The sequence below is a fragment of the Muntiacus reevesi genome, chromosome 7 (genome assembly GCF_963930625.1).
Source record: "Muntiacus reevesi chromosome 7, mMunRee1.1, whole genome shotgun sequence".
In the NCBI taxonomy this organism is placed as follows: domain Eukaryota; kingdom Metazoa; phylum Chordata; class Mammalia; order Artiodactyla; family Cervidae; genus Muntiacus; species Muntiacus reevesi.
This window is the reverse complement of record NC_089255.1, coordinates 96,128,465-96,150,672: the sequence shown is the minus strand read 5'-3', so window position 1 is coordinate 96,150,672 and position 22,208 is coordinate 96,128,465. Positions and strand designations below refer to the sequence as shown.

Genomic DNA, 22,208 nt, shown 5'->3' with positions numbered 1-22,208 from the left:
ATTTTTTAAACAAAACAAATGTTGTCAAATATCTACTTAAAAGGAAAATATTTCTGATGACAATTTGACTTTATTTAGTTGATTTGTTTGTGGAGTCTTTTTTCTTAAATGACATTAATAATTTTATGTTTTTCTGTTTAAGTATTTTTATGACAAGTCTTCATGTATTTAAAGTAGTTACTTGTCAACCAAATTTCCAATATTTTTTAATAAATCAGAACAATGTGACATAAAATGTAGGCATTATTGTATTTCCTTAGAATTCTGTTGACGTTACCTTTATTCTGTCTACTAAACTGATATATTTTATTCATCATCAGTTTTCATATCTGTTTATCTCCTTACTTTTTTCTCTTGCTTCTTTTGAAGGCAGGGAGTAGTAAGGTAAGTTATTTTATTTAAGAAAATATTTTATTCAAAAATTTATTCTTCTGCTTTAGTCTTTATGGTATTTTAAGGTATTGATTTTCTTCCTTATAAAACACTGAACTTATAAAACACTATGTGTTCCCTATAAAATACTTTTTTGCTGAGAAAGAATTAGAAAATGAAAGAGAACAAATCCTACAAAAGAGTTGCATTTGAAGATACAATATGTAGTGTTGTTGTAAGGGTCTTCTTTATAATCAGTGTTTTTACAGATGACTTTTCATAAACGCCTTATAGTTTTAGTTTTTCCTTAAATTTGAAAGACTTGTAAAACCAGTAATCACATGTATTTATCAGTGAAAGCTTTTCCAGTTGATAGCAAGCCTGTTAGTTTCATGTCATACTTGTTTAATATATTCATTAATTTCAAAACATTAACATAGGGCAATAATGATATCTACATATTTAATAAAATGATATGTGCAAGAAAGGACTGTTTGGGGTCCTTTGATAGCTACCTTTAGTAAAATAAAAGTGTCTTCAGACAGTTTCTGAAACAGGACAATATGGAAAAGCCTCGTCTGTTTTGGAAGTTTAGAAAGGTACCAGTAGGAAAATGCTGACAGATAAAATGAACAAGTAAATTTGAGAAAGATTGTGCAAAAGGAGTATTAGGTACTCCTTAGTTGATTTGGCAGATAGCAGGAATTCACTCTGTTTTAAGCAGGAGGTGATGTGTGCAAAGATATGAGTCTGGAGTGTGATGTGACTTCTTTAAAAGGCCCTCATAATCTTACATGATTTTAACAGAAGTAAAACATTCAGACCTAGCATCAGACCTGTAGTAGCTTCTTCAGGACTGAGTTCTGCATTTTAAAGGGATATTGACAATTTACAGGGAACTAGAAAGAAACACAGGATAAAGGAAAATTGGGTGGCTACTTCACATAAAGAATAATTCATCATTTTTGGAATCACTAGTTTCCAAAAAAAAAGAAAACTAAGTGGAGATATAATTGCCGTCTTACAAGCAGTTGTTCACGCAGCGTTTAGTAAATGCCCACTTGTCATCAGGGTTGTGAAGGGATGTTCTAGACATGTAAGAGAATTCCTGGTTTCATTGGGAAGGGGGATGAGGTTAACATCTATGATCCCTTCCTGTTCTGTCCAGTCATTATGTTGTCTGGGGGAATTTTTTTAAAGTTACCTCCTTTGCTGGAACAGTCCCAAATACCACATGGTCTCAAGACTCCCTCTGCATGCTTGGTTAGACTGGCTGACTGGGAATCCCTCTGGAGTCAGAGGAGGGGGAGCTTCAGTTCCTTAGACAGTCCTTAATAGCAGTGCAGTGCTACCAGCCTTTTAAGTTAATAAACATTAAATAAGCTTAAATATTTTGTTTGAAATTCAGTTTGCACTGTGGAAAATAAGAGTGGCAAGCTATATACAGCATAGAACATGTTGAATTCTTTTCCATTTCATCTTTACTCTTCTGATTTCCCTGCCATTAATGGAATAATTTAAGCCTTGTTAAATATACAGCAATAAACAAAAACAATAGGCCTTTGCTATGTACCATATAGTTTATCTGTGTTAAATGTGTAAAAGTATTTTATTACAGGAAATATTTTACTACTATTTTAAATTCAGATTTGTGTTGTAATCTTTTCCCTTTTTTATCTGCTGCTGGAAAGAGGCTCCAGGTAACCCTCTCTCTTTGCTCTAGTCCATGAGGCCTGATTTTGTCTTTTTATTATCTTTGATATTTACCATTAATGAGCTGTGTTACTTGGTATTCTTCACTTCTGTTCACAGCTTTCCATGTTTTTCTCCTTTGAAATCAGTATCCCTAAAATGACTATATCTTGATAATTGGATTCATACCTGGTGGGTTACAGTCCATGGAGTCACGAAAGTCTGACACGACTGAGTGACTTTTACTTTCTCACTTTAATAATTGGATTCATAACATATAACTGCCTTACTAAAACTTAATCCATTTGACTTGTATAATTTTCCAAGTTGTATAATTTTAAGCAATAATATATCCTATATAAATTATCTTTACAAAAATTAAAGTATGCTTAATTATGCAGGATTTATAGATAAAAATTATACACTTATTAAAGCTGTCAGACAATAACACTGAATAAAGGTCAACAACTTGGAGGAGAAGGCAAAGATGCTCCCATTCTTTAAAATGATTTTAGCAGAAATATTTTAAAATACTAAATAATAGTGCTCACTTCGGCAGCACATATACTAGAAAATATAAAGTTAATTATATTTGTTACTTATAGACATTTTAAAAGTATATGAAAAAGGTTTGGAATAAAATATTTTTGTTATAATTTGAAAAGTCCTTCATATAGTGTTGCAAGTGCAAAACTTTTATGTCACCAGTCATGGTTATATACCTCTATATACTGCGTCATATGCATATGAAAATACACGTTTATATTACATGTTCAAGATATAACACTTTGTTTACTTTTTATAGGTGTGTACCTTGAAAATCACTTTGAAAATGCAAATATATTGTCATGCCTTTAATTTTATGAATTTATTTAGAAATGTAAGAGTTTTATTGATTAGAAAGTTAACTTGTATCATTTTCTGATTTAGTTGTTACCCAATTAATATTAAAATTTGAAGGGTGAGTTGATATATGATTGATTTAGATTCACTGTTCAGCTTAGTAAACATTTGAATAATGACTATCTGAGTTTAAACTAGATGATGTGGGTTTAAAAAAAAACAATAAACAAAAGGCTTTTTTTTAGGGAAGAGTTGCCACATTTAAATAGCTGAAAATGGGAACTCCATATACCTAATGACACATTATAAATAGACTCTGAACTTAGTGGTGGAAACAGAGGGAGAGGAATAGATTGAGAGCTACTGTGTAAGTTTGAAAGATATGAAGTAAATAGTGAAAATGAGGGAAGAGGAGTTGGAGGCAATAGTAATAACCTTTACAGGGTGGCTGTAAAATGTCTTGTTTGCCTGACTGACAGTGTCGCCATAACCACACTAGGAACTTTCAGAGGAGAAGATAAAGGACACAGAGGGCCCAGTGATGAGTACACGTTTGAACTCAGATGTGTCTTACATCGCCAACAGCGTGGGAAGTTTATAGAAATATTTTCAAAATTCAAGAAGAATATACTGAGTACTTGCCATGTGCAAGATCCTGAGATAGCTATGTTAGAGCAGTAATCTAGGCTGTTGTTGATAACACACCCCATCGAGAAGCTTTTGAGTTTGTAAAACTCACATTTGGATATTTTTATCACCAGTCTATTCTTGTGCTATTGTATTAGTTGCATTTATGAAACATATGTCAAAGAAATTAAAAGTGAATAGAAGTTCTGACATTTTCTTTCTGCCTTGCTGCCTTAGAAGATACCAAGATATAGAGGGTGGAGTCTAGTGAGAAACACAGATTGGGTTCACTCTGGGGAAGGAGTGTCAGAGACAGCTCTCGCTGAAGGGCAGCTGAGAGGAGCCGGGTGAGGACGCCGGGCGATGCTTCCGCTTCTCTCTCCTGCTTCTGTTTCAGGCCTCCAGTGAGCAGGGCCCCACCACAACCAGAGAAACTCCAGACTAACAACGTCGGCAAGAAAAAGAGGCCCATAGAGGTGAGGAGAATCCACCCCCCGGTCTTAACTTGTACCTTAGAAGGTATCCAGATTTATTCTGTTTCCTTTTTGTAGAACACCCAAATCTTACCATTATTCTTTATGAAAATAAGTGTAGTGAGTATTCTTTTTTGTTCGGTTGTAAAAACTGATTGCTTAACTGTCAAGTCTGAGCTTGGATTGATATCCTCTGTTCCCTTTTTTTTAATTAGTCCTTTAGTTTTCTATGAATAATACCCTGAACTGAACCATATCTCAGAGAACTTCTAAATGTAAATGTGTGGAATGATCTATGGCTTATAGAAGCATAGTCACCTTAGAGTGTCCTGTACTTAGTGGTTTGAACTTATAAGTTAAAGATTTAATATTTATACTAAATCAGGAACTTTTACCCCATGAGATATAGTCACTGTAGAGTTTAATAACGGCCCTGCTTCCAAGCAAAGAAACTTTCTACAATAATTGAGCAAAAGAGAAAAGTCCTCCCAGCATTTCGTAACCCCAGTGTCAACAATAACAGACAGACTTCTGGATGTGTGTCAGTCACTCAGTTGCGGTCAGCTCTTTGCAGCCCCACGAGCTGCAGCCCCAGTCTTCTCTGTCCATGGACTTCTCCAGGCAGGAATACTGGAGTGGGTTCCCTTCTCCAGAGGATCTTCCCGATCCAGGGATCAAACCCTGGTCTCCTACATTGCAGGCAGATTCTTTACTATTTGAGCTACAGGGAAGTCCTCAAGCAGACTGCTAGGTGAGGTCAAAAGCAAGGTGTGAAGCTCTGGGAGGGTGATTGTTGCACTTCCTGCCCCCTCAGCCTCACCGGTCAAAGAAGATGGGCACTTGGAGTAGCAGGATTATCTTTAGCCTGAGTTATCGGAGACGGGGTGCTTAGTACATGAAGCTGATACACTGTTTGCATCCTTGGAAGCATATCACTTGGACCTCATTTATTCTCAGTTGTATATGCAGATCAAATATTTTTGACTAACAGTTAACACAAATTGAAATATTTTTCTTTTGGACACAAAGTATCTCAGTGTTTAATACACGAAATCTTAAGAACTAAAATTCTTGAAGTCAGTGTGCTTCCCTTTTTATTTTTATAGATTTATGTAGAAAAGTATGGAATGTGTGTTTCAGCTGCTCAAAAAAGCTTAGATAGGTGTATCTAGCTTAGTTTTGTGTTTGAAATTAATAAATCAAAAATACATCCTCCATTTTGACTGAAGACCACCAGTACCATATACAACAAAATAATGGTGAGCATTTAGACATGAGCAAATGTATAATGGTTTTATCATTGTTTTAGGACCTCGTGTTGGAGCTTGTTTTTGGCTATCGAGGCAGAGACTGCAGGAATAATGTTCATTATTTAAATGATGGTGATGATATAATTTATCATACCGCATCCGTTGGAATTCTTCACAATGTTGCTACAGGTAGGAAACCCTAATTCCCCATCCCCCTCTTTTTAAAATGGAGAATTTTTTATTTAGCATCTTAAAACTCTGTTAAAAATATAAACAATTAAAATTCATGAATCTGGAATATGAATATTTCATACTGTAGAACTTCCTAGTAGTATTTTAGGTAATTTACAATCTTGAAGAGAGTATAGCACAGCAGGAAAGGACTTCATAATGCAAAGTGCTTATAGATCTCGATTAGAAGTGAAGGATTACTGTGTGTTGAAAGCATGTTTTATAAAAAAAACATTTGTAGCTGTATTCTGTTTCCCCGCAAGTGGTTGTCTTTGATAGTTAGTGATTGAAAGGAACATGCTGGGTGAGTGATCGCTGGGGCCTGGTGGTGGAGTGGCAGTGTTCGTGCTGAGGACTTGGAAAGCCAAAAGGCTTAACTAAGAAAGCTGCTTGCCTGGGACTTGACTGATGATCCCTATTAGATTCAAGAGATGGGAAAATATTTCTTGACATCTATTTAACTGATTGTATTGTTGAAAAAGTTCTCTAAGCATCATTTGATGACCAAGGATGTGATAACCCTACTAGTAATACTCTATTAATTTTGGATTGCTTTATTACATAAACTTATAAACTTCATAAAGTCAGAAAGTTGTTTGTTGTTCAGATGCTCTGTCATGTCCCACTCTTTGTGACCCCCATGGACTGCAGCGCACCATTCTTCCTTGTCCTTCACCATCTCCTGGGGCTTACTCAAACTCATGTTCATTGAGTTGGTGATGCCATCCAACCATCTCGTCCTCTGTCTTTGAATCTGTCTTCAGTCTATCTTCTTTTCCTGCCTTCAGTCTTTTCTAGCATCGGGGGTCTTTTTAATGAGTCAGCTCTTCGCATCAGGTGGCCACAGTATTGGCGCTTCAGCTTCAGCATCAGTCCTTCCAGTGAATATTCAGGACTGATTTCCTGTAGGATGGACTGGTGTGATCTCCTTGCAGCCCAAGGGACTCTCAAGAGTCTTCTGCAATACCACAGTTCAAAAGCATCAATTTTTCGGCGCTCAGCTTTCTTTGTGGTCCAACTCTCACATCCATACATGACTACTGGAAAAACCATATCCTTGACTAGACGGACCTTTGTCAGCAAAGTGATGTTTCTGCTCTTTAATACACTGTCTGGGTTTGTCATAGCTTTTCTTCCAAGGAGCAAGCGTCTTTTAATTTCATGGTTGCAGTCACCGTCTGCAGTGATTTGGGCCCAACAAAATAGTCTGTCACTGTTTGCATTGAAGATACGGTTTATCTAGTGCAAACATTTCTGGCTTTTTTTTTTCCTCTGGTAGCTTCACTCTAATTAGGTAGAATGGATTATATGAGTCATAATCCCCTACCCCTGGTTAGTATTAATCATTAATATGGTATATCTGTTTTAGTTTCCTTAAGAAAAAGATTTATCAAGATTACACAAATCAATGGTAATTTTCTATTCAATACTTTAGGTCATTAAAAAATACCTCTTATTAATAGAAAATCCTCTTAGAGGCTTCATTATCCTTCACAGAGAATATAGAAGATAAGAAAGACACAGTACATAAGGATGAAAGTATAAATACACTTCCATATTTATACATGTAGCTTTCTTTAGTTTCTGGTTTTTAGTTACTCGCCTTCCTAATGATGGGATGCAGAGAGCTGGGGTAGAGGGACCACTAAGCCCCTGCCCAGCGGCCTCGCACCATTCTGGGGGTACGTTGCTATGCGTATAGTCCAAGAAGTCCTGATCTGTTAGCTGATCTGCTGATTTAGTCAGTAGTGCATATAATTATTTGTTTGTTCCTTTAACTGAACACAGCCCTGGGAAATATGAAGAACATTTTACTTTGAGAAGAAGTTCAAAAGTAATGATAGATATACTAAATGTTATTTAAATTTTTTTCTTTGGTTTTGTTTTGCTCTTTGGAGGACCTAGTGTCAACGGTACTCGCTAATCTGGACCCAGTCTGCCACCCTGACCTCATTTCCCTCCTCTCCGTTCGACGTGCAGAAGCCTCCCTCTCTTGCCTCCTGCACAGTCATAGTCTGCCACGGTCTCTTCACTGTCACTACTGCTAGATGAATCATGTTACTTCTTTGATCAGAATTTTTTCAGTACCTCCCCACTGACTACAGAATAAATATAAAATTTAATAATAGGGTTGTTTTCTTTTTTTTTTTTTATACTTTATTTATTTATTTTTTTAATTTTATTTTATTAGTTGGACGCCAATTACTTCACAACATTTCAGTGGGTTTTGTCATACACTGACATGAATCAGCCATATAGTTACACGTATTCCCTATCCCGATCCCCCCTCCCACCTCCCTCTCCACCCGACTCCTCTGGGTCCTCCCAGTGCACCAGGCCTGAGCACTGGTCTCATGCATCTCACCTGGGCTAGTGATCTGTTTCACCATAGATAATATACATGCTATTCTTTTGAAACATCCCATCCTCACCTTCTCCCACAGAGTTCAAAAGTGTGTTCTGTACTTTTGTGTCTCTTTCTCTGTTTTGCATATAGGGTTATCGTTACCATCTTTCTAAATTCCATATATATGTGTTAGTATGCTGTAATGTTCTTTATCTTTCTGGCTTACTTCACTCTGTATAATGGGCTCCAGTTTCATCCATCTCATTAAAACTGATTCAAATGAATTCTTTTTAACGGCTGAGTAATATTCCATGGTGTATATGTACCACAGCTTCCTTATCCATTCGTCTGCTGATGGGCATCTAGGCTGCTTCCATGTCCTGGCTATTATAAACAGTGCTGCAATGAACATTGGGGTGCACGTGTCTCTTTCAGATCTGGATTCCTCAGTGTGTATGCCCAGAAGTGGGATTGCTGGGTCATATGGCAGTTCTATTTCCAGTTTTTTAAGAAATCTCCACACTGTTTTCCATAGTGGCTGTACTAGTTTGCATTCCCACCAACAGTGTAAGAGGGTTCCCTTTTCTCCACACCCTCTCCAGCATTTATTGCTTGTAGACTTTTGGATAGCAGCCATCCTGACTGGCGTGTAATGGTACCTCATTGTGGTTTTGATTTGCATTTCTCTGATAATGAGTGATGTTGAGCATCTTTTCGTGTGTTTGTTAGCCATCTGTATGTCTTCTTTGGAGAAATGTCTGTTTAGTTCTTTGGCCCATTTTTTGATTGGGTCATTTATTTTTCTGGAATTGAGCTTCAGGAGTTGCTTGTATATTTTTGAGATTAATCCTTTGTCTGTTTCTTCATTTGCTATTATTTTCTCCCAATCTGAGGGCTGTCTTTTCACCTTACTTATAGTTTCCTTTGTAGTGCAGAAGCTTTTAAGTTTCATTAGGTCCCATTTGTTTAGTTTTGCTTTTATTTCCAATATTCTGGGAGGTGGGTCATAGAGGACCCCGCTGAGATTTATGTCGGAGAGTGTTTTGCCTATGTTCTCCTCTAGGAGTTTTATAGTTTCTGGTCTTACAACCTTACATAGGGTTGTTTTCAAAATCCTCTGTGATTCTAGTTCGAACTTGCCTGTCCAACGATATTTCTCACTTTTCTTTTTTGTTACCCTGTATTTCAGCCAAACGAGCCATCTGTATGCATACCCACGGCTTCCCTGCCTTTGTATCTTTGCTTCAAGTATGCCTCTTCCTGAAACGCCTGCCCCAACCACATTCACATTTCCAGAATCTGTCGTGTCAGTTCAGGAGTGCCGTCTGTTCATAAGAACAGACCACTGCGTATTTCCATAAATAGCGCTTTGATCCTCAACTCTTGTGGCGCTTGATGTCTCCAACCTGGTTTTACATGGGTTATGCCGTTCAGGGTTTGCTGCTTTAAGGATTTCTCAGTCACGTTTACATCCGTAGGATGAAGTATATATATTATGCTCAAAAAATATATGTTAAATAAGCAAGGAAGTTAAACACAGCAGTTTATTACTCTGAATAAAGTGCATTTGAATGTATTACGTTAAAGTTTTCAAATTTAATTTTCAAATTCTTTTTTTATAGGGACTCAGAGTTTTTATCAGGAACATAATGATGATATTCTGTGCCTCACTGTAAATCAGCACCCCAAATTTATCAACATAGTGGCAACTGGCCAAGTAGGTATGTTTCTGTATTTTAAAAAGAAATAGTGTTAAGTAATTGTCTTGTTTAAATTAATTCAGTATCCTAGGGGGAAAAGACTGAAATATTTTTGTGTGTTGTTTGAAATGCATTTGTACATGAAGCACACATCCAGTTTTACCATATTATTTGCTTCCAGGTACCTTTCTTTCACTTTGTTTATCTGTGTTGGTTCAGACAGTTCAGAATGAAGGGCAATGTATTTTATGGTGGTTGAAATAGTTGGATTTAATCCTTTCGCAGAAATTTCTGAGCAGCAGAAAGTTTTAATTTAATAGCATGTAAAGCAGGAAGGAAGAATCTGAGGCGGGAGTGGTAAGTAAGAGGAGCTGAGAAGTAACTGTCCGAGAGGGCAGAGCCTCTGCCTCGGCCGGGGACACTCTGGCAAGAGGAGAAGCCGAGCCTGTGCTTTGTCGATGAGCCCTTCTGCCCTTTCCTTTGGCGGTGATCGGATTTGCCAACTGTTTTTGAAACCCCCTGTCTTGCTATTTTCTTTCAACTGTCTAGAAAACTTTGACAAAGGTCATAACTCCGCAAGCAAAATGAGAGGGTGGAAGGTCTCTTTAGGACATATCTACCAGTAATTAATCACTAGGACTACTACGTAATAGACCTGATCACTGAGATCTTCACAACCCTTGTATAGTTTGTAAAAATGATCAGAATCATTGGGTTTGTTGGATTTCAGTGAGCCTCAATGGCTAAGGCAACTTTCCAGGCATTTTTCCCTTCTTGAATAGATATTTTATACTTTAATTTGATCAGTTAGAAACTTGTTCTCTGTTGTCTATTAGTCCTACAGTTATGCCACAAAGACCATTGTAATCTTCCTTTCTGTAAAAATTTTCTCCTTTTAAAAAGAAAGTGGGTCAGTTCTTAACCTGTTACATAACACAGTATTGTAAGCTTTGAATTTATTATTTATTTACATTTTATTGATGTATAGTTGATATGTGATGTGTTAGATTCTGATGAACAGCAGGGTAGTTCAGTTCTTTTCTGTTACGGGTTATCACAGGATATTGAGTATAGTTCTCTGTGGTATATAGTAAGACCTTGTTTTTTATCTGTTTTACATATAGTAGCTTGTATCTGCTAATCCCAAACTTCCAATTTATCCCTCCCCCATGTCCTTTCTCCTTTGGTAACCGTAAATTTGTTTTCTATGTCTGTGAGTCTGTTTCTGTTTTATAAGGAAGCTAATTTGTGTCATACTTTAGATTCCACATATATGTGATGTCATATGCAATTTGTCTTTCTCTTTTTGACTTGCCTCACTTAGTATGATAATCTCTGGATCCATGTATGTTGCTGCAGATGGCATCGTTGCATTCTTTTTCACGGCTGAGTAGTATTCCATTGTGTATATATGTACCACATCTTCTTTAACCATTCGTCTGCTGATAGACATTTAGGTTGCTTCCTTGTCTTAGCTCTTGTAAACAGTGCTGCTATGAACATTAGGATGCATGTATCTTTTCAAAGTGGAGTTTTCTCTGGATATATGCCCAGGAGTGGGATTGCTGGATCACATGGCAACTCTGTTCTTAGTTTCTTGAGGAATTGCATACCGTTTTCCATAGTGGCTATACACCAATTTACATTCCTAGCAACAGTGCCCTATGGAAGAGGAAATGGCAACCCACTCCAGTATTCTTGCCTGGAGAATTCCGTGGACAGAGGAGTCTTGTGGGCTGCAGTCCGTGGGGTCACAGAGTCAGACACAACTGGTGGACTAACACATACATATACACTAACAGTGTAGAAGGGCTCCCTTCCCTCCACATCCTTGCAGTAATTGTGGACTGTCTGGTGATAGCCACTGTGGCCTGTGTGAAGTGAGGGGTTTGCGTTTCCCTAATGCCTTGTGATACTGAACTGTGTCTTCTTTGGAGACGCGTCCGCTTAGGCCTTCTGTCCGGTCTTTGATGGGCTGTGTGTTTTTGTCTCGGCTCTGTGAGCTGCGTGTATATTTTGGAAATCAAGCCCTGTTGCTCAAGTTGTTTGCAAACATTTTCTTCCAGTCTGTAGGTTGTCTTTTCATTTTATTTACGGTTTCCTTTGCTATGCAAAGCTTCTAAATTTCCATTTGTTTATTTTTGCTTTTATTTCTATTGCCTTGGTAAATTGACCTAAGAAACCATTGAGTCCTTTGCATCATTTTACTTGTATCAATGTTTCTGTGACTTCAAGACTTTAGGAGAAACAAATATCTATTGTGGGCATGAAGGAATGTTTTTATATGTAAGTGTTCCTAACCTCTCGTTAGGAAGCTCTGTTATAAAGTGCTTCCTCATATAGAACAGAAATCTGTTTCTCTTTCATTGCAATTCACTGGTCCTCATTTTGGGGCACCTAGAATATTTAGACCTGTGATGGTTAGGTCTTTATCTGTGCTTTTTATTGGCCTCAGGCCCACAGATATTCCAGGATAAGCCTGTTTTCCAAAACCAAAACCCTCAGTTTTAAACTGTTTTTCATGTGACATAGTTTCAAGTACTGTGATCATTTGGTGGTCATCAGAGCATGTTCAAATCTAAAAGTGGTATATCCTGACTGGTCTTCTCAGCAAAGTTAAGTATTTTATTGCCTTTTCTCTCATATTCCAGGTCAGGACACAGTACATCTACATTATCAATATGTCCTTGAAACAATAATTTCATAGGCTTCCCAGATGGCGCTAGTGGTAAAGAACCTGCCTGCCAGTGCAGGGGACATAAGAGACCCGGGTTCCATCCCTGGGTCGGGAAGAACCCCTGGAGAAGGAAATGGCAAACCACTCCAGTGTCCTTGCCTGGAAAACCTCACGGACAGAGGAACCTGGCAGGCTACAGTCCATAGGGTCACACAGAGTCGGACACAACTGACACAACCTTTTCATCTATCTAGAAAAGGTTTCTAAATTTTTCTGCTTTCTTTCTTGCTAAAGATCATTGACTCTAAAGTTTTGATTAATATAAGTATTTCTACTGTAAATACAATGAATTTCATATTTTCTGTTTTGGCAATCTATTACTCATACAGAAAATGTTTAGTTAAAAAAAACAAGAAAGGGATTAGTTTGTGGTCTGAGTTAAGAGCCTTCCTTTCCTTGAGTTACATGTCAACTTTTACCATCGTTTCTTTCAGATGATTTAAATCTGATTCTTCCCTTCAAATAGAGCTACATGAAAGCCCAAAGGATATATTAACAGGACATTTGTAAACCAAAATAAAGTCATATCAATTTTAAACCATATCAGTACTATTTTAAACACTTTTATAATTTCATGTAACTCACTAAAGGAAATACTGATCTAAAGATTGAAAGGTCATATGCATATAATATTAATATGCATATATAATTGAAATTAGTGGCTTCACTTACAGTGTACTCAGTTTTACATAATGAAATTAATTTTGTATGTGACAATTATTTAAATTATTTAAAATTATTTTATGGTAATTGAGTTTTAATAAATTTTGCATATAGTGTTTTTGTTGTTTCTGGATAATTATTTTTCTGCTACTTTTCCATTATAGGTGATTCAGCAGACATGTCAGGTAAGGAAATTTATCACTTTCTATTTTACTTGTATTGTTAAGTAGTGATAGCCTACATTTTTATAGAGTAATAAGACAGTTGAACTATTTTGGGTTTTTTAAAAGTCAAGAATATATCATTTTAATGTCATGATACTGTCAGTAATTTTTTTTTAAACTGATATATTTTGACTTTCTTAGTGTGCTTAGAATTGTTGTAAGCACTTTACTTGTATTACTTCTTTAGTCGTCACAAGAATTCTCCATAGTAGGTATTGACTTACCAATATCATATAGCTGGTAGGAATAAAGGTGGGGCTAAAACTTGATCCTAAGTATGAATCAGTAAATTTTATTGCCTAGAAATAAAAATTTTTCAATGACTGTTTTTATATAACCCATAAAAATTATTGCATATGTTAGATCAACAGAACATTTAAAGATTTGAAAATAACTTTTTATTATTGAATTTGACCATGACTTTGTGAAGTTACAAAGCTCTTAGATGAACAAATGCATGTCGGTTGTTTTTAGATATTATAATAGCTAGGCTTTTTCAACTCAATTTCAGTTCATATAGTAAGAATTGACAGTCTGATAAGAAGCATTTCCCAGTGATTTGTATCCATTTGCTTCTCCTCCAGGGTAAAGCATGATTTGTGATTTGCCTGTTTAGCCACAGATGTATTCAGCACGGCAGACAAGGGCCTTGCTCTTGGGCTGCACTCGAGAGCGGAGGTTAGCAGACTGGGAGCTCCTGGGCCAGACGTGCCCACCTCCTGCTTTTGTGCAGCCCGTGACTGAGTACAGTGTATAGTCATTTAACAGTTGGAAAATATCAAAGAAAGAACAGAATTTCACACAACATGAGAAGTGTGTGGAATTCAGATTTCAGTGTCCACAGATGGGGTTTCTGGACATGGCCCTGCTCATTCAGTCACGTGCTGACCGTGGCGGCTTTGGCGCTGTCATGGCAGGGCTGCAGCAGAGACTGTTGTTAACATCATTGCTTTCTGGTGCAGCTTGGCACATGACAGACTGCAGGGATTCTGTTTTAAGGCTTGACAGGTTTTGAGTGCTACGTATATTGCCCTATTCCACAGCATTTTGTTGTGTTGCAGTATAGTTGGTATACAGCACTATATAACTTTCAGGTATACAACATTGTGATCCATTTTGTATAGCTTATATACCACTCTAAGTTATTATAAGATAGAGGCTATAATTCCCCGTGCTGTACAACATATCCTTACCTGTTTTCCACAAAACAGCTTGTGTCCTTAACCTCCTACCCCCGACCTGCCCCACCCGCTTCCCTCTCTCCTTAGGTCACCAGTTTGTTTTCTGTGTCTGAGTCTGTTCTGGTTTGCATATCCGTTAGTTTATTTTGTTTTTTAGATTCTACATATAGGTGATATCGCACAGTATTTGTCTTTCTCTATCTGACTGACTTCACTAAATATAACATCCTTTAGGTGTATCCACTTTGCTGCCATTTTGTTTTTTTTAACCATTGTATATCATGGCAAAACAAGAGAGGGGAAAGGAAAAATAGACTTTGAATGTCAAACTATAAAGGCAGAGTGAAGTGTGGATTTTGTTGTCAAATGAGCTGGTAAAACATTGTGCTTTTTATGCAGTGATACTGTAGCTGTGCGGAAAGAATACAGTATATGTCAGCATCTTCACACTGACTTTACTGCAATATCCCCAGGTCACAGGAAAGCAAAAATCAGAAAAACTAGGAACTTTAAAACAGTGTCTTGAGACTTCCTTGGTGGCCCAGTGTCTGGGACTCCAGGCTTCCACTGCAGGGAGCTCAGGTTCAATCCCTGGTCAGGGAGCTAGGATCCTGCATGCAGTGTGGTGTGGCCAAAAATAAATAAATAAAATTAAATTTTAAAAAATTATTTAAAAAACACATATCTCATCACAACAGTATTTCTTCAAAAAATAAAAGTAAAATATGGCTAAAACCTAAGTAAGGTTCTGAATGACTCATTTGTTAGCTAATTAAGACAAGCTGTTTATTGCTGGCTTAGTTAAGTCATGTTTGACTGCAATGGATGAGTGTCCAAAGAAGATAAACTTGTTAAGACTATTAGCTTTTTGCCAAGAACCATTGCTAAACAATTGAGGGCTTTGTGAACAACATCAGTAGTCTGTAAAAACAGGCAAAAAAGGGGGCAAATGATTCTGAATGGTTTCCCTTGGTTCTTGTTAGGTGGACAGATGTTGCCAATTGTTTATTTGAGGCATCAGTGCTGACTTTTAAGTGACAGTTTGCCTCCATAAATGGTCTCCATGGAACAACTTGAAAAGATAATATTTTCAAATAGCTTAAGAAAATATTAATTCAGTACAACCTGAAGTGGAATCTGTTAAGATGTATCTCAACTGAGGATGGTAAAAATATGTGTGGAGCTAGAGCAGAAAAGAGGATAGTTTGTAAAATTTACAAGGCTTATGAACTTTAAAGGCACTTGAAGCCTATGGTTTATTCACTGTTAGTCCTCAGCAGATGCTTTGTGAAAAATATTTCAATCTATCATGTATAACCGCACCTCAGTGTTTTGTTTTTGAGAGTCCGCAGTTAACTTTGTTTGCTCTCATAGCCTTAACCGTCGTCAGTGCCGTTGACTTCTGTCAGAAATAGAGGCGAATGTCCAGGCTTCCCCTACCACAGCAGTGCAGTGGTTTAGCAGCGGTGATGTTTTGTTTGTTCTTTGCAATTTCTGTCACTCAGAGACCGGACTGAAATTTTTCTTGAGACAAACTGCCTGCAGTCTCTTATTATGGAAAACTGAATGGCTTTGGAAATGAGTTTTTGCTGCAGATTCGATAATGTTTCTTAATGATTCAACCTGAAATTACAAGGAAACTACAGTTACACTCCTTGAAATTACAGTGCTCATATGTGAAACTTATACTGCAGGAAAGTCACTCGATGACAACTAATCTTTGAATCACAAGTCACACCAAACTGCACTGTGTACATCTCATACTGTCAGAAGTGAAGACACCAGATTCCCTTTCCCACACAAATTTGCAGCAAGTATGTTTTCTGGGCTCAATTTTCAGTTCCAGCAGCATTTTTATTAGGTCTTGATACAAGTGTAAAGAAAATTGCCATATTTTAAAAATCTGTTTAACTGTACAGTTGAGGAACTCCCACCTAGCCTTCAATTTATAGTTATTATTCTGTAATATAATACATGCTAAAAAGACAAACATCAGGCCAGAACTCTAAAACAATTTTCTGAATGCCTTCCAAGTGATTAACATGTTCAGCTAAAATCATTTGCTTTTGGATTGATATTCATATTTGACAGTATCTATCTGTGAGACATTGTCTGAGTTGAAAATCATTATAGGTCATCATTAACAGATGAACATTTGTAATTCTTTTAAAAAATAAAGAACATTGACTTTGAACCCCACTTAAGTGGATTAATATCCCCCCTCAAAAAAATTAATTCTTATTAGTAGATCGATATAAGAATTTTCACTCAGTGAATTTCATCAATAAAAATTTTGTGGAAATTTGTTTTCCACAAAAGAAGATTGTTTTCTTTTTTTACATAAGAACCTGCATAATATCTTCAATTTTGTCACTTTTACAGTAAAAGTTTGCTGAGTCCTACTCTAGAGGGAGACAGGCAATAAATAAGTACACTTTTTAAAATAACATGATCTAAGATGGTTATAAACATGATAAAAAAAACAACAGGGTAATAGTAACAAAACTGGTTTTTTTTTTTTCAGAAGTAGTACGATTTAGCTAGGCCAAAATGATACTAAACAGTGACAGCCGAAGGGTGATCTGGGGGCTCCAGACTCAGGCCTGGTTTGAGACTCCTGGACCACGCACACCGTCAGGGGTCCTAGAGATCAAGGCACGGTGGTTCTAGATCTATGGCTCTTTCAAAGCACTGCTCTGGGCGTCACACAGCTACTGCCCAGGGTAGCCTGCTGCAGACTCAGAGGCCAAGAATCGTTATTGGGGGCTGATCACAAAGCCACAACGACTGAAATAGCATACTCCCAGGAGAAAGCAGGAACTCAGTGCCCCAGATGGACAGAATAGCCTTGTCAACACAGGAGACTTTTCAAAAGTCAGGTTCTTACACATTAGCAAGCAGGCCATTCTAGTGATAGTGAATTCAGTCCTGCTTGTGTTAACTCTTTGCTGTGGAGGCCCTAAAGCTGAATCAAAACACGGGAAGGTTAGTGTGGCTGGAGTAAGGCCTCTGAAATGAACTTTGAAAGAGGTTGGGTCAGTCATCTGGGGATTTGCAGGTCACAGAGAGGAGTTTGGATTCCTGCCAAGTACAGAGTCCATCCCCGGAGAGTTACAGGCACGGGAGTTTATGTGATCTAATTTATACTCTGAGTACATCACTCACTGGACTATTAAGAATATAGAGAGGGAAGAACCTCCAGGAAATTGGGAGGCTCTTGCAGTAGTTCAAGCAAAAGACATTTTAAACTAGGATGGTAGGAGAGAAGATAGAACAAGACAAAGACGGTTTAGATTTTAGAGGTGGATCCAGCAGTTTTTCTGATAAACTGGGTGTAGAGGCATGGTGGAAAGTAAGGAATCAAGACTAACAATTTCTTGCTTGAGCAGCTGGCTGAATGAGATGGGGGAATACTTTGGGAGAGAGAGATGGGCAGGAAGAAATTATCTGCAGTCATTAGGAATGAAGGGAGTATAAGTTCAGATGCAGGAAAGCTGGTAGGTTTGGAGGTGGGGAAATAGGAGGATCCTCTCTGATGGCTTTCGTTGATATTTCATCATCTGAGGGTGAGGAGGTGGTGAAGTCGTGGGAGACATTTCAAAATTCTCACTTTGGAATGTGGGAGAGTAAATGTATGTATTAGAGAAAGTATGGTCTAATTACGATCTGAGTACAATAGTTGTGTTTTGAGTAGACCCTAAGGGAACATCTTTCGTCTCTGGCAGAGTTTTTTCAGCCCACCTAAGACTGTGTGAGGAGGTAAGAATCTGACACTTTGGATCCTTAAGGCAAGTCAAGGAGAGAGAGCTCTTTCTGGTATAGGTCACTATTTGTCCCGATAGGCAGTTCATTAAATGACTTAGTGGTCTTCCATGGGCCCTCTCATGACCGAAAAGAAGGAAATGGATTATCTTCCAGGAGTGCAGAGGGAGGGTGCCTGTCTGCCTTTGCTGATTCAGGAGCCCCAGTGTGCTTCCCGGCCCTCCCCTCACTGGCTTCACCCACGACGCTGCTGTATTTGTGCTATAGAAGGGTTAGAGTTACATGCTTCCTTGCCTTTTCACATGGGTGGTAATGTTGTCCACCATAGAAGAAGTGAAGTGAAGTCGCTCAGTCATGTCTGACTCTTTGCGACCTCATGGACTGTAGCCCACCAGGTTCCTCCATCCATGGGATTCTCCAGGCAAGAATACTGGAGTGGGTTGCCATTTCCTTCTCCAGGAGATCTTCCTGACCCAGGGATCAAACCTGGGTCTCCCACATTGTAGGCAGATGCTTTTTACCATCTCAGCCATTGGTACACTTAATGGTCCATATTAAAACCTTGTTTTTAAAATGCACTGTTTACTGTATTACATCAAGACAAACTAGGGGATGAAAAAAAAATCCTTTAAAACTTTCTTATGAAATCCATTTGTAATTTAAGAGACCCTTAGGGGCTTCCCTGGTGGCTCCATAGTAAAGAATCCGCCTGCCAACGCAGGAGACACAGGTTCGATCCCTGGTCCGGGAAGATCCCACATGCCGTGGAGCAAGTAATCCCGGGCACCATAACTCCTGAGTCTGTGCCCTGGAGCCCGGGACCCGCAACTTCTGAGCCCACATGCCTCAGCTGCTGAAGGGCCTGGAGGTCTGCGCGGCCTAGAGCCCACGCACCGCAGCAAGAGAGGCCCCCGCAGCGAGAAGCCCGTGAACCGCAGCAAGAGAGGCCCCCGCAGCCAGAAGCCCGTGCACCGCAGCAAGAGAGGCCCCCGCAGCCAGAAGCCCGTGAACCGCGGCTGGAGAGGCCCCCGCAGCCAGAAGCCCGTGCACCGCAGCAAGAGAGGCCCCCGCAGCCAGAAGCCCGTGCACCGCAGCAAGAGAGGCCCCCGCAGTGAGAAGCCCGTGCACCGCAGCTAGAGGAGCTGTGCAGCCGCAAGGACCCGGCGCAGCTGTAAATAAACTAATAAAGTTATTTAAGAGAGAGAGGGACCCTATGGCATCTGTGTCCTGGAGACGGAGAGTGAAGAATGGTTTCGGATCGTTGGTAGGGTTGATTTTCTGGAGAAAGTCAACGTGGGAACGGCAGGGATAGAAGCTAGGCGCTGACAGCACGCACCTCTGGAGGCTGGCTCTGCCAGCAGTGAGCTGTGTGACCCAGGGCAAGGCACTTAACTTCTGGAGCCTGAGTTCACAGGAGCACAGAACCGCCCGGAAGCAGGGATTAGAAAGGACGAGATGTCCTGGTAGTATGCCAAGTCCATGAGACGTGCTGTCTGGTGACCCACAGGAAGGGCAGAAACAGGGTAGCATCTCTGCTACTCCAGCATCATGCGTGACCACTTTCAAATTACAAGAGAAAGTCAAACAACATGACTTACACTTTCGTAAGGTAGACCTTAAGAATGTCCAGTAATTTAAATCTTAAATATTGCTACCGATGTAAGTTTAGAGCACTCTAAATGTGTAACAGTCTCATAGCATAGTCATACCTATATGTTTTAAGACGTAAATTCTTGGTATAAGTTCTTACCATCTCATTTGATTTTTTTTATAAGTTTGAAAAGTTCAGTAATTGAGTTTACTTAAAATTACTTGCTATTTAAATTTTAGATGAATGTAATTCTAATTTATGAAATATTAAATTTGGAGAATATAGAGTGCTCTTTCTTAAAAATCCATTAGCTACATCATCACATTTAGACAAATACAGTATATGGATTGCCCACAGTTTCTTTTTATAGATATAAAACCATTTCTGTATTACAGAAGACCTGTTTATTTTTTTTTTTCCTATGACAACATTGTAAATCAGTTATACTCGATTTTATGAAGGAAATACAAGTAAACCTTTTAAGATGACAGAAGAAGTGAGTTTAGCGAAAAAATCGCAAAAATAAAAACGTTACAAATTTGCAGAGCGTAGTAAAATGAGAAAAACCTTTGTCATACATGTACATGCTTATGTAGGTTAAAGATGATCTACGTCGTGTCCATATGAAAATGTCGACTTCAGGATAAGGAAGGAAGAAATGTTCCTATCATGGCAGAGAAGTGAGACACAAACAAGTGTTAAAAATCTGATTGACCCCAATTTCTCTTTGGTAATACTCTGCTGCTGCTGCTGCTAGGTCGCTTCAGTCGTGTCCGACTCTGTGTGACCCCACAGACGGCAGCCCACCACATTCTGCCGTCCCTGGGATTCTCCAGGCAAGAACACTTTAGTGGGTTGCCATTTCCTTCTCCAAGAAGACCTGTTTAATATTTGTCACTGGCAAAAAATTATAGAATGATCTCCAGTATGTGTGTGTATATATAATACATATATATATATATATATATATATATATATATATATATAAATCACCTAGCATTTCTTATTGAATTAAGTTTACCAGTTCCTCATATCCTTTGACTTTTATTGAATGAGGAACATTCTAATTTTAGTGCAGTGCTTAAATTATTGTGATGAATTTTTCACACATAAATGCTCTATTATGTGGTAAATTTTTATGTCTAGTTCCATGTTGGTTTTATTTTTTTTTTACAGTTGCATAAATCTTTGAACAATTTTTACGTAGTGATACTCAAATTTAACTCCCTGGGTTAATATATTGTAACCTTGTTTGAAGAACTGTCAGCTTTAATTTATCATTGGATACTATAAATTGTAGATGATGTAAAATACAGTCTAAATTTATCAGACTGTTTTCTTTAGAGACTAGAATTTCTTTCTGCATCAAGTGATTTTAAGACAGCTTGTCAATATGTAATATTTCTCTATTTTTGCAGTATTTGTAGCAGATTTATAATTTGAAGCAAATGCACTTCCATGTTTTAATTATTTTACTAAAAGTACTTGTGTTCTGAGACTGAACATAAGTCTGTTTCTTTTCATAGGGTGCCATTCATGAAAAAAGAACAATCCAAAACTATGGTTTTTTAACTTAGAAAATTCAAAGAACTGGGAAATCTTTTTAAGCAGTTAAAACGGCTACAAAGAAAAAAAAGTATAATTTTTTAAAAGATAAGCAGTTGTATTTCTCCCATAAAATCCTGTGTTTTTTTTAAGAAATACTGTCTTATAGAGTGATATGCACTTAGCTTTTACCAGATGTATGTCTATTCGGTTGGAAATTTCCTTTGTGATCTCTTCATGTGATTTCCTACCTATTGCCTTTCTCAATTTGTATTCACTTTTGGTCTCCTTCATATAACATAAATATATCTTGGTATTTCATAATTGTGTAATGTTTGTATATTTCTCCATAATATACATAATTATATAAAGATTTAACATGTATCTAGAACATGCATTTTTTTTGAAAAGTTGTTTAAAGTTGTGATTGCCTAATTTGTTCGTCTAATATCTATTTTCTCAAAAGTGTAATTGGACTATAGCCTGAGGAAGTAGTCTGTATTTTTTCTCCTGTCTCTCCTTTCTCTTTCCTTTCCTTTCTTTAACTTCGGTCTTAGTGTTGAGTTGTTTTTTCTTGAGCGCACAGTCCTTTGGTGTGCATTTTCCCGTGTTTCAGACGTGAGTCTGTGTCAGCCTTGGCAGGGAGCCTCCGTAACGCGTGGGTCACAGCTGTCGGCTTCTGTCTGTCTAGCCACAGCACCGTCTGTGCACATCTGGGACGCCGTGAACAAGCAGACTCTGTCCATCCTGAGATGCTACCACTCGAAGGGCGTGTGTTCCGTCAGCTTCAGTGCCACCGGGAAGCTCCTGCTGTCTGTGGGGCTGGACCCGGAGCACACAGTTACCATCTGGAGATGGCAAGAAGGTGGGCTTTCTCTCTTTGTAATTTAAATAAATAAAAACAAGGTGAAATGAATTTTCTATTTCATATTTGTATTAACTTGCTGACTGAAACCATTATTCCTTACAA

The 22,208-nt window shown here is 38.1% G+C and overlaps 1 protein-coding gene across 6 annotated transcripts in view; it reads left to right on the top strand.

The window, feature by feature from the left end:
• EML5 (EMAP like 5) overlaps positions 1-22,208 on the top strand; it is a 154,527-nt gene that overhangs the window by 110,808 nt on the left and 21,511 nt on the right. For 4 of the 6 annotated variants that reach the window (XM_065941690.1, XM_065941689.1, XM_065941687.1 and 1 more), the window contains exons 28-33: positions 370-384; positions 3,932-4,010; positions 5,317-5,446; positions 9,458-9,556; positions 13,100-13,120; positions 21,930-22,103. In XM_065941690.1, coding sequence (XP_065797762.1) covers positions 370-384; positions 3,932-4,010; positions 5,317-5,446; positions 9,458-9,556; positions 13,100-13,120; positions 21,930-22,103 — 518 coding nt within the window. Of the gene's footprint in view, positions 1-369; positions 385-3,931; positions 4,011-5,316; positions 5,447-9,457; positions 9,557-13,099; positions 13,121-21,929; positions 22,104-22,208 lie in introns of those variants that run through there. The other 2 variants (XM_065941692.1, XM_065941688.1) reach the window with 2 other exon arrangements.